The sequence below is a fragment of the Neomonachus schauinslandi genome, chromosome 15 (assembly GCF_002201575.2).
Source record: "Neomonachus schauinslandi chromosome 15, ASM220157v2, whole genome shotgun sequence".
NCBI classification, from domain to species: Eukaryota; Metazoa; Chordata; class Mammalia; order Carnivora; family Phocidae; genus Neomonachus; species Neomonachus schauinslandi.
Genome location: NC_058417.1, coordinates 42,307,284 through 42,323,198, shown reverse-complemented (window position 1 = coordinate 42,323,198; position 15,915 = coordinate 42,307,284). Strand labels below are relative to the sequence as shown.

The 15,915-nt window shown below is 51.7% G+C and overlaps 1 protein-coding gene across 2 annotated transcripts in view; it reads right to left on the bottom strand.

The window, feature by feature from the left end:
- NMT1 (N-myristoyltransferase 1) overlaps positions 1–15,915 on the bottom strand; it is a 30,029-nt gene that overhangs the window by 1,967 nt on the left and 12,147 nt on the right. For both annotated transcript variants that reach the window (XM_021681755.1, XM_021681756.2), the window contains 8 exons: positions 13,156–13,300; positions 8,185–8,303; positions 7,139–7,230; positions 6,184–6,300; positions 5,227–5,397; positions 4,326–4,434; positions 1,707–1,877; positions 909–1,076 (listed from right to left, as the gene is read on the bottom strand). In XM_021681755.1, the coding sequence (XP_021537430.1) occupies positions 909–1,076; positions 1,707–1,877; positions 4,326–4,434; positions 5,227–5,397; positions 6,184–6,300; positions 7,139–7,230; positions 8,185–8,303; positions 13,156–13,300 (1,092 nt within the window). The remainder of the gene's footprint in view (positions 1–908; positions 1,077–1,706; positions 1,878–4,325; positions 4,435–5,226; positions 5,398–6,183; positions 6,301–7,138; positions 7,231–8,184; positions 8,304–13,155; positions 13,301–15,915) is intronic.

Here is a 15,915-nt window from a genome sequence, read left to right as displayed (position 1 = left end):
TTCAGAAGCCCCGGCTGCATCCTCGTTAGATGCAGACTCCAGCCAGCACCTGCTCTCCAGGGGTGGTTCTCATGACTCTCGGAACGCCACCCCACCTGGCCCCTCGTGGCCCAAGTGCATCCTTGTGTCCTCAGTGTCCAGGTCACTGCTCCTATGGTTCCATGTTAGGCTCCCCAAAACACCGACTGGTCACTGGCACAGTCTTCTCTGGAGACCAAGCCCCGAAGCACTTTCTCTGAGAAGCTGGCTCCTATCAGCGGCTCAGCAGCTGTGCTGTCCCTTCACTCCCCGACCCCCCGGCTACTAGGCCTCTGCTGTGGACCCTGCGCCTTTACGGCAGCAGATATGCTGCTCTTAGACCATGACAGACACTTCCTAAATCTCACCCAGTTGACCAGAAGGCCTTGCAGGGCACACGCTGACCTGGCCACCATCCGGCCGGCCCATGCGGCCTCGTCTCAGTTCGGGCAGGACCCACGACGAAGGGCTGACTGACACTGACCTCTTCAGGGGCCAAAGAGGCCTGGGCCCCACCCCCCAAGCCCTACAGTCAGCCGCTCCAATGACTCACCACGACAGAGACCAATCTCCCCATTCCCACGCTGGGGAAGTCGTAAGGAGAACCCCTTTACTCCCGGAGCAGGCCTGGCTATTCAGGCTCCTTGGCAGCGCCGCCCGTGAGAACGAAACTCACTGAAATAAACCAGGAGTTCAGTGCCTTCCCTTCACGTGGATGCTCCCTGCTCCCTCCTAGTTTTAGGCTGCTGGCTGAGACGTGCTGGGCCCCTTCCTACGCGGAGCGGGAGGCCGAGGAAGGCCGGAAGCCTCGGCGCACAGGCAGCTGTGCTCCCCACCGCTCCCACTGCCCCGTCCCCACACATCTCCGGGCCCTCCGGTCTGCTCCTCACCATTTTGGCGAGAACAAGGGCGTCGCTCATGAGGTCTAGAAGAGGGGTCTGGGTGTGGACGTTGTAGAAAGAATAAGCAGCCTTTAGACTCTTGTGGGTCGGATGGTTCATGATGGTGGAGGGAAGCGTGTAAAAGCTCAGGAAATCTGTCACCTCACCATTTGCATTCTGTAGGGAAAACAACACTAGGAGGCAATGTCGCGCACGTGCGGGGACCCTGCAGCCCGGGAGCAGCATGTTTCCTACGGCTCCCACGCCGCCCTCAGCAGCTCTGCCCCCCCGAGATGACTGGGTACACACAGAAACAGGGGGTGCAGGCAGGAGAGAACGCACTGGCCCGGGGCACTTGAGGACAGAGCCAGGAGGAGAATCCAGGCCGGACTGCGGCTGACCCTGCCGAGCGCCCTCCCTGCGCCTCGTCAGGGGGTCCTTGCGGCTCACACGCCCGCAGACTGTCGCGGACGCCTGGCCAGCGCTACCACAAGCATGGCAGTCGGGGCTCAGAGGCTTACCCGAGGAAGAGGGGCCTAGTCCTCTCTACTCCGTCCCCCCACCCCGGGGACTGCGGGTGGGGGCAGAGGCAAGAAGGGCTCCCGCCAAGTCCAGAGGGTATCCTGTTAGCAAGGACAAGCTACAGCTTCCTGTCTTCAGGGAGGATCAAGCAAGGAGGGTCAAGGAAGGCCCCCCCTAGAGGGGGCCAACACTGCCATCAGTCGGGTCTTCAGTCCGCGAGCCTGGGGAACCTAGCCACTGAAGGAGGATGCCTCTCAGGGGCCCAGGACGCCCCTCCCCACTCACCTCCACCACGAAAGTGTCGATGATATTCTCCTGGGGGTAGAACCAGTGCTCCACCTCCTCCTGGCTCATGACTGGCGTGAGGTGAAACTGCTTCAGGTACCTGGTGAGAAGCTGGTGGACTACTGGAATGTCCTTTTTTTCCATTGGTCGCAGCCCAGCTGTCTTGGGCGTCTGCAAGGCAGACAGACGAGACGGTATCAGGTGTGCCGAACATGAGCCTCTTGGCTCCCTCTCAAGTCCTGAGGGCACCGGAAACTTGACACGGTCTCCCTTCCTACCCCAACCCTGGAGGCATCCACCCAGGCCATCAAGAGAGAACCCTCAGTCACCCTTGCCAGCGGCCTCTCACTCATGGCCCCCACGCGCTCAGGCGCGAGTCCTGCCTCGTCAGTATCTTTGGCCCTCTCCCCCCTAGTGAAGGCCACCCTCTCTGGCTGAGGCTATTGCTTCGATCTCTTATCCACATGGCCCAGGCCACCTTCCTAAGAAAACACAACCCAGCACGCCCCTCCCTTGCTCTAAACTCCCTAACAGGGAGCAGAAGACCTTCCACCCTCTGGACCAGTTGGCAGACAGTTCTGACTGTCCTTATGTCCCTCTAGCCCAGCAGGTCTCAACGGGGGTGATTCTGAGTATATGACAATACTCTGAGATATTTTCGGTTGTCACAACTAAAAAGGGTGCTATCGACATCTAGCGGGTAGAAACCAAGGAAACTACCAAACATCTTATAATGAACAAGACAGTCCCCACGACAGAATTACCCAGCCCCAAATGTTAACGGTGCCATGAGGGAGCAAAACCCTCGTGGACGTGCCGGCGTGGGCCCAGGCCCGGGCTACTTGTCGACCTGGCGAAGCCCTTCTTGGCTCCTCTCCTCCGAACCCTCGCCACCTTGTCCCACTGAGCTGTGGCTGATCTCCTATGCTGGTCTCTCTCCTCTAGACTAGGAGAGCCCTTCACAGACCAGCTCCTTGCTTAGGCATGTTGGAACCCCCAGGCCCAGCAGAGTCTACACCCGAAGCCCGCTCTGCCTGCGTGCTCAGACTCTGCCGCAGCAGTCTGCCTCCAGCCAGGCCTGCTGCAAGTTAAATTCTGAAGAAAAGCACCAAACTCCTGGGACTGCATCTTAAACCAGGATCCCACCCCACAGCTGCTTTTTCTTAAGAAAGGCTTCAGTGGAATGAACCCATCTCATGCTCTGGAGTAAATCCTGGAGCTGATAGAACATCCCCAAAGGTTCAAGACACAAAGGCGGGGTCAGCCAAATCTGAAAGCAGCGTGGCGTTACAGTTTATGTACCTCAGTTGCTGCGTGATTCAACTGCTTCCCTGTGTAGAAACTGCTTTTAAAAGAGCTGTTCCAGGACCTCAGCCACCCAAATTCCTCAGTAAGCCTGATGTCTCCGGGGAACACTTACTGACCTCATTTCTACATGGCAGCAGCTCCCACAAGGACACCTCGAATTCTGCACTGAAAGGGGCTCTCACCCACAGGCGGGGAGATCCAGAGACATTCTTCTGGGCTACGACACCGCTTTAAGAATGCTGCCTGTCTAGAACTCAGGACAAATCTGTCTTCACAACAGGAAGAGGAGACACCATCACAGCCCCCCCCCAATCTGTTTTTTGGGGCAGTATCCAACTGTCACAGTCTCTCAAAACAGGACAGACACGGCTGACTCGGACCCAGTGCTGGACCAGCCCGATCCCAGGGTGATTAAGCCAATCTGGTGGCTGACGAAGGCAAGCGGGCAGCCCCCTGATCAGCGGGCACCAGTAACCGCGCTGACCCTGGAAGCTCTGCGGGAGGACAAGCGACTTTCAGGTCATTAGGATCCTGAAACCAGGCGCAACGGGAGAATGAGGAGCAGCATTTCTTTCATTGGAAAATTAGGTAAACTGAGACCCAGAACAGAAAACCAGCTGACTCCAGGCTGCCTACTCCTTCAACAGACAAATCTGGATCGGGGGACTGGGATTAGAAATCTGGGTGCCCCAAGGCACCTGGGTGGCTCAGTCGTTAAGCGTCTGCCTTCGGCTCAGGTCATGGTCCCAGGGTCCTGGGATCGAGCCCCGCATCAGGCTTCCTGCTCAGCGGGGAGCCTGCTTCTCCCTCTCCCACTCCCCCTGCTTGTGTTCCCTCTCTCGCTGTGTCTCTGTCAAATAAATAAAATCTTAAAAAAAAAAAAAAAAAGAAAGAAATCTGGGCGCCCCTCACAGGCTGGAGCCACCCCTGCTTTCCCCAACCGAGGCCTGGCAGATGCTCTGTAGCTTATTTACACGGGCTCTGGGCAGTGTTGCAGCTCAGTGAGCAGGTTTATCTATTTGTGCCTCGCTTGGGCTACAGTCACAAAGAATAGGTGTTCTCTGAGCTCATCAACAGATGACACGGAAGCTAGCCCAGGTGCAGATGCAAGAGAGCTGAGAAAGTCAAACTAAAATAAAATCCTTGCTATAGACAGCAGAGACAACAGAGACAGAAAGTCGAGGAATTAGGACACTCTGAGTTGGGTCACTTTTCGGACCCCCGCCCTGCCCAAGCCTTGATGCGTTCCTGCCGAGGGCCCAGCTCTCAGCCTCTCCCACCCCCACCCATCGCGCCCGCAGCACCACTGGCCTCTGGCAGTCGGTAGAGCTTCATGGTACGCTGCATGGTCATATTTCTGCTCAGGTGGGAGAACTTCACTTCAATTAGCTTCCGTGGGTTTAGGGACCGATGCCAGTACCTGTGGGGGACACAGATGTCCTGTCCTCAGAGGATTCTGGCAAGTCCCCTGGAGAGTGAAGGCATGGAACTCTCCAGATGGCCAGCAGGTGGCGGGAGAGACCCGCCAGGCCCCATGAGCGCCAGTGCCCGGTGGTGGGCTCTCCAACGGCCCCCCAGTAAATGCAGGGCTGCCACAGCTCTTTCCGAATTTTCTTTCTATTTTTCTTCCCCAAATTCTAAAAGCCAAGTCCATGAAAAGACTTGTAGTTCGCAGAATGTGTACCCTCCTCCTCCCTCCTCTACTGCATTTGCCTGGTGTTTCACTTCTGATGTTCTTGAAGCAGAGACTGTTCAATTCCTTCAAACAGCTTTCTGAGGCAGAGGCAGTCCCCTGTCACCCAGGGATCAAACATGTTCTCTTTGGCCCACAGAATATTCAAAATAAAATTGAGCCAACCCCTTAAAACTCTTGGACATTTACCATCAAAACCCAGATTTGGGCCGGTCCTTAAAAACTACCACAAAACCCCAGTGGAATGACCTATTTCCAAAAGGCAGGAATCAGTGGGAGCGGAGGACGGCTGACCCCTTTGGACAGGGCACCCACTCTCCAGTCTGTTCCTACAAATTCCCCCTTCACTCTTCCGTGCTCCCCCCGTCCCAGCTCCCGTGGGCAGCCACCAGCCATCTCGTCAGGCAGGAGAGAAGCAGGGCATGCACCAACTGAGGGCCAGAGCTGTGACTCAGCACACGAGCTCCTTAGCGAGAGCGAGCACACCAGGACTTTGAGGGCCTCGCAAGAGATCTCTACCTGCAGGTGCCAACAGGCTTTGGTAAAACCACCCCGGCAGTGTAAACAGCTTGGAAAATGCCCTCCAGGTGAACTCGCCGGGTTATCTCCCGGATCAAGACCGGAGCCACCCTCTTGGAGCGCAGCTTCTTGTGGACACACAGGAAGTTGATCTCCACCATCTTCTTCTCTCTGGAGAGAAAGGAAAAACCCCCAGTACCCAGCTTTTAACGGGGAAGGTAATCCCTTCAAGACCCGGGCGCCACCGCATAGGGAGGGGGCCCTTCAGCTGAGGCTTGCGTTCTGCCGCCGCCTGCACCCAGCAGCTGGTACTTGGGGTCCCCCCGGGCCCGCTGCCCCAGGCAAGGAACCCACTCCTTTCAGCCAGACCCCACGTTCAAAAGTAGGTGAGACTCAAGCCAACTCCTTTATTTGGCCGCATCACCAGGATCTGCCTGGTGAACCCCCACCAGCAGGATGGGGGAGTCCCACCTGTAGCTGGCAGGGTACCTCAGACTAAGTCAAGGGCTATCCTGGAATTTCAAGGGTTCTGACTCCCACAAGAATCCCAGGCCTGTAAGCCCAGAAGACCATGGCGGCTGGTTCTGATGTTTCCAGGGAAAATGAAGAGCAGAGCTCAGAGGCCCCACGACTGTTCGGATGTTGAGTCACACTGGCTCGGGCCCACTTATGAAGCTGCTCAAGTGCACAACCGTGTGACAGGTGTTGTAAGTGCCAATACGGGGCCCCTGTGCAGGTATACTGGCCCTCACGGTGGGCCCCATCCAGCCCAGATTGCGAACAAGAGAACCAGCAGCAACTCTGAGCAAAGGAGACGGTTCCTGTCATGAATTTCTATTCCCAGGACCTGAGTTCCTTCCCTTCACCTTTTCTTTCGTGAAGGTATGTGCATCTTTTCTACCCTGCTCCCAGACCAAGGAGGATGGCAGCGATGTGGGGAGTGGTGCTGGTGCTTACGTGTCATAGATGTGGATGTTTGCCGGGATGGCACTGATGAACCCAACCAGCTTCCGACTTGACACCACTCGAACCCCGCAGTGCCACTGGGGGAGCCAGCCAGGTGGCCGGAGAGCCCTAGAAGAGAGACAGTAACCACTGACTAGTGCACTGGGCAGATGGCTTGCGCACCATACCCGAGTCTGTTCTCACCTCCTGCTCCACCTCCCTGGAGGTTAGGAGCTAATTCTCTTTAGGGCTAAGCCCTCCCGGACACACACGGGGTCGAGCCAGAGCCCCTTCCTGCTGCTCAGCCCACCGGGCCTACTCACCCACCCAATTCAAGGCTGTCATACTGAGGACTTTGCAACCGATCGAATTTCTTTGTGCCTGCTCACTTTCTAGCTTAAGCCAGATGACCGGCTCAGCGTCCAAGGGGTCCCATGGTTGTCAATCGATTATGGAGCCCCCGGAGCTCTGGTTTCCACCCGCCCTCTGGGCACCATCACCCCCTCTATATGCCTGCCCAAGTCTTTCCTTTCAGGCAGTCCCTCTCCAGTTCAGCCTCATGCCTCTACATCCCTGGGTACTCAACATGCGCCAGGAGGCTGGAGGCCTCAGCCAAGCAGGGCCATTTTCAGATAACTAAGCACATTCAGGAACTGGATAGAAAATGACTCTTTTTTCTTTTGAAATCTCATCCCTCCTTCCCTTCCTACACCAAGTCACCATATAACACACAGTCTCTTCTTCATGTGATGGACTCTGATGCCACCAAGGCCTCTCTCACCCAGTCATTCCACCTTAAATAAGGTTTCGATTCTTAGCTCCACTGGAAACAAACAACTTTCCTTCAGATGTGGCAACTCAAAATGGACACCCTAATTTGACATTCGAAGGCTGGTTCTTAGCAGGGATGAGAAAGTGGGCCCACCGCGCGCCCCAACCGAGCCGCCAGGAAGGCCTCATGGCTCACCACAGCAGGAAGTCCGGGGAGTAGTCGAATCGGAACATATTGTCGTCGTCCTCCACATAATTCTCATTCAGGAGGCCGTAGAGCTCTTTCAGCTGCAGAGACACAAGCAGCTGCTTCAGAGCCACCTTGCCATGGGCGGGGCGGGGGTGGGTGGGGAGAGGCAACCCCACCTCCCTGGGGCTCTAAGCTTTCCAGAAGGACAAGGCAAACTATGAAAAACCATGTTTCATCTCATAAATCCTTTTCGCTTCAGGCATGGCAGGGACTCTTCTGGAACAAGCACCCTAGCTGTACGAGGAAACCGAGCCACTGAGAGGTAGAGCGGCAGACTTCAGGACATACGGTGGCAGAGCAAGAATGTCATCCACCTAACCAGCCGCTCCATGATTAAGACAGGGAACAAATGAATAGATGAACAAGACAAACAAATGCACAGCAGAAAGGTATCGCCTGGGGGAGCTACAGAGCTTAACTCTCAATCTGCCTGAGAAGTCAGGTGCTATTTAATGCGGCATCTTGAGGGGCGCCTGGCTGGCTCAGTTGGTGGAGCATGTGACTCTTGATCTTGGGTTGGTAAGTTTGAGCCCCACATTGGGCGTAGAGATTACTTAAAAAATAAAATCTTTTTTTTAAGATTTTATTTATTTATTTGACAGAGAGAGAGACAGCGAGAGAGGGAACACAAGCAGGGGGAGTGGGAGAGGGAGAAGCAGGCTTCCCACGGAGCAGGGAGCCCGATGCGGGGCTCGATCATGACCTGAGCTGAAGGCAGACACTCAATGACTGAGCCACCCAGGTGCCCCAAAAAATAAAATCTTAAAAAAAAAAAAAAAGAAATGTGGCGTCTTGGGCAGGCCTCAGAGGCAACAGATAGGGGGCCAAGGTGGGGTATGTGTGTATGTGTGTGTGTGTCTGCTCCAACCTGCTTGGATCAGCTCTCAAGAGAGTCCTTAAGGAAGGCCTGGGTAGCATCTGTCTCCATATGATGGCAGGGCTCACTGAAAGTGGCCCCCAAACCACACTGCGGCCTGCCCAGGCCTACTCACCACACCACGGTCCCCCAGGTCCAAGGCATCCCAGGTGAAGCCCTGGGGCAGGGTATAGGGCTCCTGGCGGATGTTGTCTTTGTCAGGCTCCACAGGCCCATGGGTGTTCACCACTTCTCCTAGAAGAAGAGCATAGCTGTGAGCCTCACCCTCTGTCTTGGCGCGGGGGTGAGGTGGGGGTGGGGAAGAGGGAGGGAAGGGGCTCAGCTCAAACATCGACCACAGCAAATTCCTCCTGTCCCTAGGAGCCCTCCGTCTGAAGAACACCCTGTGCTTGGCAACTGCAGACCATCTCTCCAGCTACCCTGAGTCCCCAGCTGAGAGCCAACTCGGTAGCAAAGCCTCAGAACAATCACTAAGATCCAAGGTGGTTGGTTTTTTGGAAATTCTTTTAAATCTCCCTTTGGTTACTAAATGGCAAACATTTGTCTTGACTAATTTGGCTTCCTGCCTCCCGGCTGGTATAAAAAGGACCGTCATGGTCCTGGCCCAGGCCCATCAACCTGGATGGATTTAGAAGGAGCTGCAACAAGGCTGCTTTTGTGTCAACAGCAACAACAATGTACTGGGCCCACTGCTGAACCAGATGATGGCATCGAGGCGCCAGGCTCCATCTCGGCCCGGCCAGCCTCGGCTTTCAGCAACATGGGCCAGTTAACCACTGCTGCCGACTTGGTTCCTCGGTGCTTAAAGAGTCCTACAAGCGTCTGTAGCCTGAATCGCTGATCTACACGATGCTGCCGGCTAGTCACCCTCTGACCCAACCTCTGCACCCTGGACAGACGCCGCTCCTCTGGGGAGCATGCGGACAGGGCTCGGGGGCGCTCACGTGATACAGCCCTGATGCCCTCGCGGCCAAACTGGACTCGTGATACACCTGAACAAACCAATCACTTAATTGTGGCCCTTGGAATGATTCGGTTTCCACAGTTCAGAGCTTGTTCGCATTCACACTGGTAAGAACGCAATGTTTAGTACATTTTGAAAACAGCCTTCGAAAGGGACCCACTCAGTACACTGCTTTGATCCCAGCATCAGGCTCTGTACACACTCGGCACTCAATTCAGGATTTTACTGACTTGCAGACCCCTGGCCCAAATACGTCATTCTAACGTGTTAAAGGCAGAGGTAATGGATCCATGGGGCAGGTGTAGTGGAAGAGGCCACCTCAGGCTATGAGCTGAGGACAACACCGTTAGGACTGACCATCTCACTCAGCACATGTACCAAGCACCGACCTGCACCAGACATTGTGCACAAGGATACAGCGGGGAAAAGACAAGGTCCCTGTCCCCACAAGATGGACCATCTTCTGGGGAAGTATTTAATAAGTACTAGGGGTCACAAACTGGAAAGTGCAGGCAACAATGGGGACACATAGCAAGGAAGCAACCGGCCACCTCCAATTTACCACCCGGCTTCCCAGGAGGTTTGCTTGGGAAAGAGGTTATATTTTTCTTCCCTAGTTTAGAAACCAGCCTTTTGATTTATTCATAAAATAGCCCTTATGAATTAATTTAATGTATATCAATCTTCTTCCAATCCACTGCCATGTGAAATGTTTAGAGCCTACAAAGCCGAGAGGGCTAGACCCTTGGAAAGTTCCAAGGATCTCCCTGCTAGTCTTGAGGAGGTGCTGGTCAGTTCCCTGCCTTGTACTGAACTTATACCTTTTCCAAAATACATTTAACTTCAGAACCTCCTTCTTCTTATTTTTTCCTAAATGATTTCCATGGGCAAGATACTGGTAGTCTTCCCCACTGTACTACAATCATCTCAAGGCTGAATCTTTTCCCTTAGGCTGGTTACTAGGCCCTTCATGCAATGAGCACTTCCATTCACTCCTTCACCTCGTGTTCATGGAATCCCAGAGCGCAGGAGTTCTGGAGCGGGAGCCGGTGAACGGGATGGCATAGGCCCTCATCATCATGGGCACCCAAAAGACAGGTGAGCAGGCACCTGCCCCCCAGCAAGATGAGGGCCCCTGACCATGATAAGCCAGCTCTCCTAGGTCATCTCAAGGCTGTTTGAGATCTGCAAGACATAGCTGACAAAGCAGAGTTCCAGGACACAATGAAAAAACTGACACCACTTTTAACAGGTTCACAGTCTGGGGTGCCAACAGAGCTGAGGAGTGGCCCTAGGCTCCCGCACTGTCCTCCGGCCAGCGCCCAGCATCACGGCTTCCGCCTGTGCGGAGAGGGTCTTCACCTTCACAGGGCTCTTGAGCGCCTCCTGCTGCGCAGATGTGGGAGACTGCCACAGAGAATGGTGGGGGTACAGCCAATGATCACTAGGCCACCTGGACCCAGTAACCGATTAAGGATGCTGGAAACTTTAAAAAGAAAACCCTGGACTTTAAGAGGGCTTCGTTCTGTACACTCTCCCCCCAAAATTCTCTCTGCCTTCCAACATCAAAGATCCAAAACCACGCACCACAGCAACCGTGCACGACTTGGAAGCAAAGAATGTGAGATCTGGGAGACTTTAAACCAAACGGACAAGACAAGGAAGAGAGTGAGAGTGGGGAGGCTTCCCAGAAAAACCACGTACAAGTCTGAGCTCTCCCCTGGGTAGTTACTTGTACAAACGAATCTAAGAGTGGCGAAATTCCAAACCATGGAGGGGATCAAAAGTTTATCTGGGAACAGAATTGTGCATATATTTGGGAACACAGAACTGTCACTGTCACACAGCCTAAAACAGCTGCTGTTCAGAAGGCCCTTCGATGGCGAATTTAGGACTGCAAACTTCTAAAAAATTCCAGGTCTCTTCAGTGGAATACAACCTAATCACACCTCTCCCAACAAGGTGGGGAGTAAACAGTACACTTGATAGGCTTCATGGCCACTGGTGCCATTTCCCACCACTGGTGGGAAAAATCACGGCAAGAAGGTGTAAGTCACACTGCTCTGAGGAGAACTAGGCTGGGACCTCAGCCATGCGGACCAACTGAAGCCTCTAATGTGCTGCTCTCTGCGGGCTGCCTCACGAAAACAACGGAAGCCTTCCTTTCGGCCTGACCATGGACCTGAAAGGCAGACTGGTCAGATGCTCAGAACAACGGCCCTCCCCCCAGGACCCCACACCACACATGGCCCAGGAGGCACTTCCAGAAGAAATACAGCTGAGCTCGTTCCACTTTCCTGAGGGCGTCAGGGCTCCTGAAGCACCTGTGTGGCTTTCTCACAAACTTTCTGACAACAAAGCTGGAGCACTCTCTATATTTACAGGTGGAGAAATGGAGGCAGACAACATAGAGTAACTGGACTGATGAGGAACAGAAGTCCATGGACCCCAATTCATCTCTATGAAGAATGGAGCTAAGTTACCCATTTGCAAATTCTTAATGAAAAATAAAATTGGACCAAAAACCCCAAAACCCATCTGAAAACTGGGCCAAGATGCCTGGCGGCACCACAAAATGCCTCATCAAGCATTTCACTCAGGCGGAGCGTGTTGCTCTCTACATTCTTCCTGCTCCTTGGCGGGGAGTGGTCACTGGGACCCATTCCTGGTAATGCCCTACTAACAGCATTACTGTGACCCAAAGCCTTGCTGGAGGGCTTAGCCAGTGGGCCTAGGACCTGGCTGACCTGGGCAGCCTGACAGACAAGGCGGATGGGTCGGGCCAGGGTTCTGGAATAGCGCCGGCTGCCGAATCACCACTCCTCACATCCAGGCAGTGCTTGCTTCTGGATTGTGACTGAGCTGTCCAAGAACTGCATCTGCTCTAGAGCAGTGTCTGAAACCCGCAAAGTGGACACAAACGCCCTCCAGGTTCCGATTCTACAGGTCTGAGGTGGGGCCTGAGAGTTTGCATGTCTATAAGCTCTTAGGCAATGCCTACCCTGCTGGTCTGAGGACCACACTTTGAGTATACTGCCCAATTATCACATAGACCCCACCTCTGGAATAGATCATCTCTGTGGGCACAGCCGCCCCTCTCCCCTCTCCAGTCTTTGGCCCTGCCCTGCCCCCGCCCCCCCCCAACATTCTGGAAAAGACCAGTCACTTAAATTTGGTATCTGAACACATGTCTTCTCAACACACTTTCTCAGTCACAGAGAAAACAGGCATTGGGCCATCAATAGGTCCAGAATCATGGTGCAACCGCTCCAGAAATTTTTTGTCAACAGTGACATCTGAAGTTAGCCATCATCGTTAGCTGTGGCTCAATCTCAGCAGGCATCTCTAACTCTACTATGTCAGTCTCTCTAGAATCCTTTGAGCTTTTCTGCTTGTCCCATCCCTTTAAGAGCTCAGTATAGCTTTTTTAAAGGGTGCCAACCAGACCTGCACAGGGCATTCCCGGGGTTGAGCCATCACTGTTAAGCAAAATGTCAAGTTACGTGTAGTTGGGAAGCATGCACTGGCTGAGAGACAAAGGGAAAGGCCTGAGGGGGGCGCCTGGGTGGCTCAGTTGGTTAAGCGTCTGCCTTTAGCTCAGGTCATGATCTCATGGTCCTGGGATCAAGCCCCACATCGGGATCCCTGCTCAGCAGCCTTCTCCCTCTGCTCCTCCCCTCTGCTTGCTCCCTCTCTCTCTCAAATAAATAAAATCTTTAAAAAAAAAAAAAAGGGGAAAGGGCTGGGGACTCGGCCCACCCCAGGGCCAGACATCTGCCCGATAAACAAGACGGTCTCTCTACAAAATCTCTGTAGGAAGACAGACCCGTGAGCACACAACCCCACTCGGCCTGTGCCAAAATACTCTTTTTCTTTGTAGCTTTAGAGTAGATGATGATGGACTAAAGGAATCAATACTTGTTCTCAATATGTACTCCTATGAACCAGTAGGTCCCTGAGCATTAGTGTTTTCTATACAGCATTTTTAAGACCACCCTCTAAAGATAACCACCAAGGAACACCAGGACTCTACCACCCTCCCCCCACAAATTCGGTGTGGCACCCAAAGCACAGCTAAGACACATCCTTCCCCATCCCCTGGGGAAGAAAGCACATACATACCCAGTTTGGGGACAGGCTGCGTGTCCCAGAACTGGTAGCTTCTCTTGCTAGCCTCCTCCATGGTTTTAGCAGGCCCCTGACCCACTGAGAACAGTTCAATGGCCTTCTGTATTTCCTGGATCCTCTCGGCTGGCAAAGAGTTCATCTGGATGAGATAAAGTTGGGGAGAGAAAAGGCTCATTATGTTAATAAGCACTTTTGATTAATCACAAGTGTAAGCGTTAAGGGGTGCAACTCAAGGAAGGGGTATGGTTCCTCCATCCCAAACCCAGAGGTCAGATGTCATATGACAACCAGAGAAAGAGTGGTTGGCGATGGGCTCTCTGAAGGGTGGGTGCTTCCTACGGGGTTTCTCCTTCTTAGTCTCATGATGTTTGGTGGCAAAAGGAATACATGCTCAGTATAAAATTTCAAACAATGCAGAAATATATACTACATATAGAAAGTAAACACCCAACAATCCCGCCCCTTAAATATAATCCTTATCATCAACAGTCTTAATTTAGGAGGTGTAGGGTGAGAAGAGGCAAATATAATTTCACACTTTTTTGCATGCAAGCTTCAAGCACACACACGCACAATTTTCCAAAAAACTAGAATTGGTCATATGGTATTATTCTACATGCTGTTCTTCCTTAAACACTAAGTCTTAGGGATGCCTGGGTGGCTCAGTCGGTTAAGCGGCTGCCTTTGGCTCAGGTCATGATCCCAGGGTCCTGGGATCGAGTCCCACATTGGGCTCCTTGCTCAGTGCCCTTGCCCTCTCCCTCTGCCTGCCACTCCCCCTGCTTGTGCTCTTTCTCTGACAAATAAATAAATAAAATCTTAAAAAAAATAAAAAACACTATGTCTTAGAGACCCTTCCATGTGGACATGCAGACCTGCTCATTCGAACTGAGTCCACTTTGTGGATAGAGCACAATATATTTTGCAAGTCCCTCGCTGATGGGCATTTTCGTGATTTTGTTCTTCAGCTTTACAAAAAATGCCATAATGAACTTTCTTGTACATCTATTTTTGCTCATTGGGATATGTATTCCTGCCAGATAAAGTCTAAGAAAGAGATTTTCTGGGTCAAAGGATATGCACATTTGAAATTGTAATATATATTGTCAATTTGCTCTCTAAAAAGAGAATATCAGTTAATAATCCAATGAACAGTGTGTTCATTTAATATGAATTAATAACCCAGTGAGCACGTGTTTCTCCTGACCCTCATCATTAGATTTACCAAATCTTAAACTCTACCAATCTAGGAGGAAAAAAATATATTAATTTTAATTTTTTTCATTGTCAATTTAACTATCTTTTCATACACTGATTGAACATGTATTTTTAATTGTGTAAATAAACTGCCTACTCATTTCATGATTTTAAATTGATTGGTTCAAATACTGCAAATATCTTCCCAGTCTGTTGTTTATCTTTTTAACTTCTACAGAGATTATTTAAATTTGTCAATTTTTCTTTTATGACTTCCAGGTCTTATGTCAGGCTTATGATTATATAAAAATACTCATAATTTCTTCTGGTATTTTTACTGTACCATTTTTTTAAATTTAGATTCAGAAGGACAAGGAGAACATAAACTAACATGTTTACATTGCTTATTCCTGGGAGGTAGGACAAGCGATTTTTTTCTTCCTCTTGTTAGGTTTTTCCTAAATTCTTGACAATGAACTGCACCCCTCTCACAAAGAGGGAAAGGGAGGCTATGTAAATGGTATTTTGTTAAATGTTTCTAATTCCAAAGTGAACCATTCTGACACACGCTGCAGCTCAAATACCCGTAGTCTTCCAAACACCCACCCCCAGACAAACTCATGAAACAAATAAAAGTCTCTAAAGCCAAAGCATGGGCTTGGGCTAGAATCCCTGACCCAACGACCTGGCTGAGCACTGCTCTCATCTTTATTCTTTTTAAGTAGGCTCTATGTCCAACGTGGGGCTCAAACTCTCAACTCCTAGACCAAAGTTGCATGCTCATGGCCTTAGGTGGCTTAGTCGGTTAAGTGTCTGCCTTCAGCTCAGGTTATAATCCCGGAGTCCTGGGATTGAGTCCTGGGCTCGAGCCCCAGGATGAGCTCCCTGCTCAGCAGGGTATCTGCTTCTCCTTCTTCCTCTGCCCCTTCCCCCGCTTGTGTGCGCACGTGCTCTCTCAAATAAATAAACAAAATCTTAAAAAAGAAAAAAAAAAAAGAGTTGCATGCTCTACCACCTGAGCCAGGTAGGCACCCCACTGCTCGCATCTTTAAAATGAAGAAGACCCCCACCTCCCTGGTAGGGATGTTGAAGGTTTAGGATTAATTAATTTATTTTTATTTTTATTTTTTTAAAGATTTTATTGATTCATTCGAGACAGAGAGAGAGAGAGCACAAGCAGGGGGAGAGGCAGAGGGAGAAGCAGGCTCCCTGCTGAGCCAGGAGCTGAACATGGGGCTCGATCCCAGGACCCTGGGATCATGACCCGAGCCGAAGGCAGATGCTTAACCATCTGAGCCACCCAGGCGCCCCATTTAGGATTAATTTAAATGAAGTGCCTGGTAAGAACCTGGCCAACATGGTGGTCAATAATGGTGTTTGGTTTTATTTTTTTTTTCCCCATAGGGGATTTAATATTGAGAACAGGAAAAAATCACTTGAAGCCATTTCTCAACAAGGTAGGAGATTCAAGCTGGAGTACAACATTTGTGGCATAAAACCAAGTGTGGGTATACTGGAGTGAGACTGGATTTCTTGTGAGGCTTAGACACTGTTCTA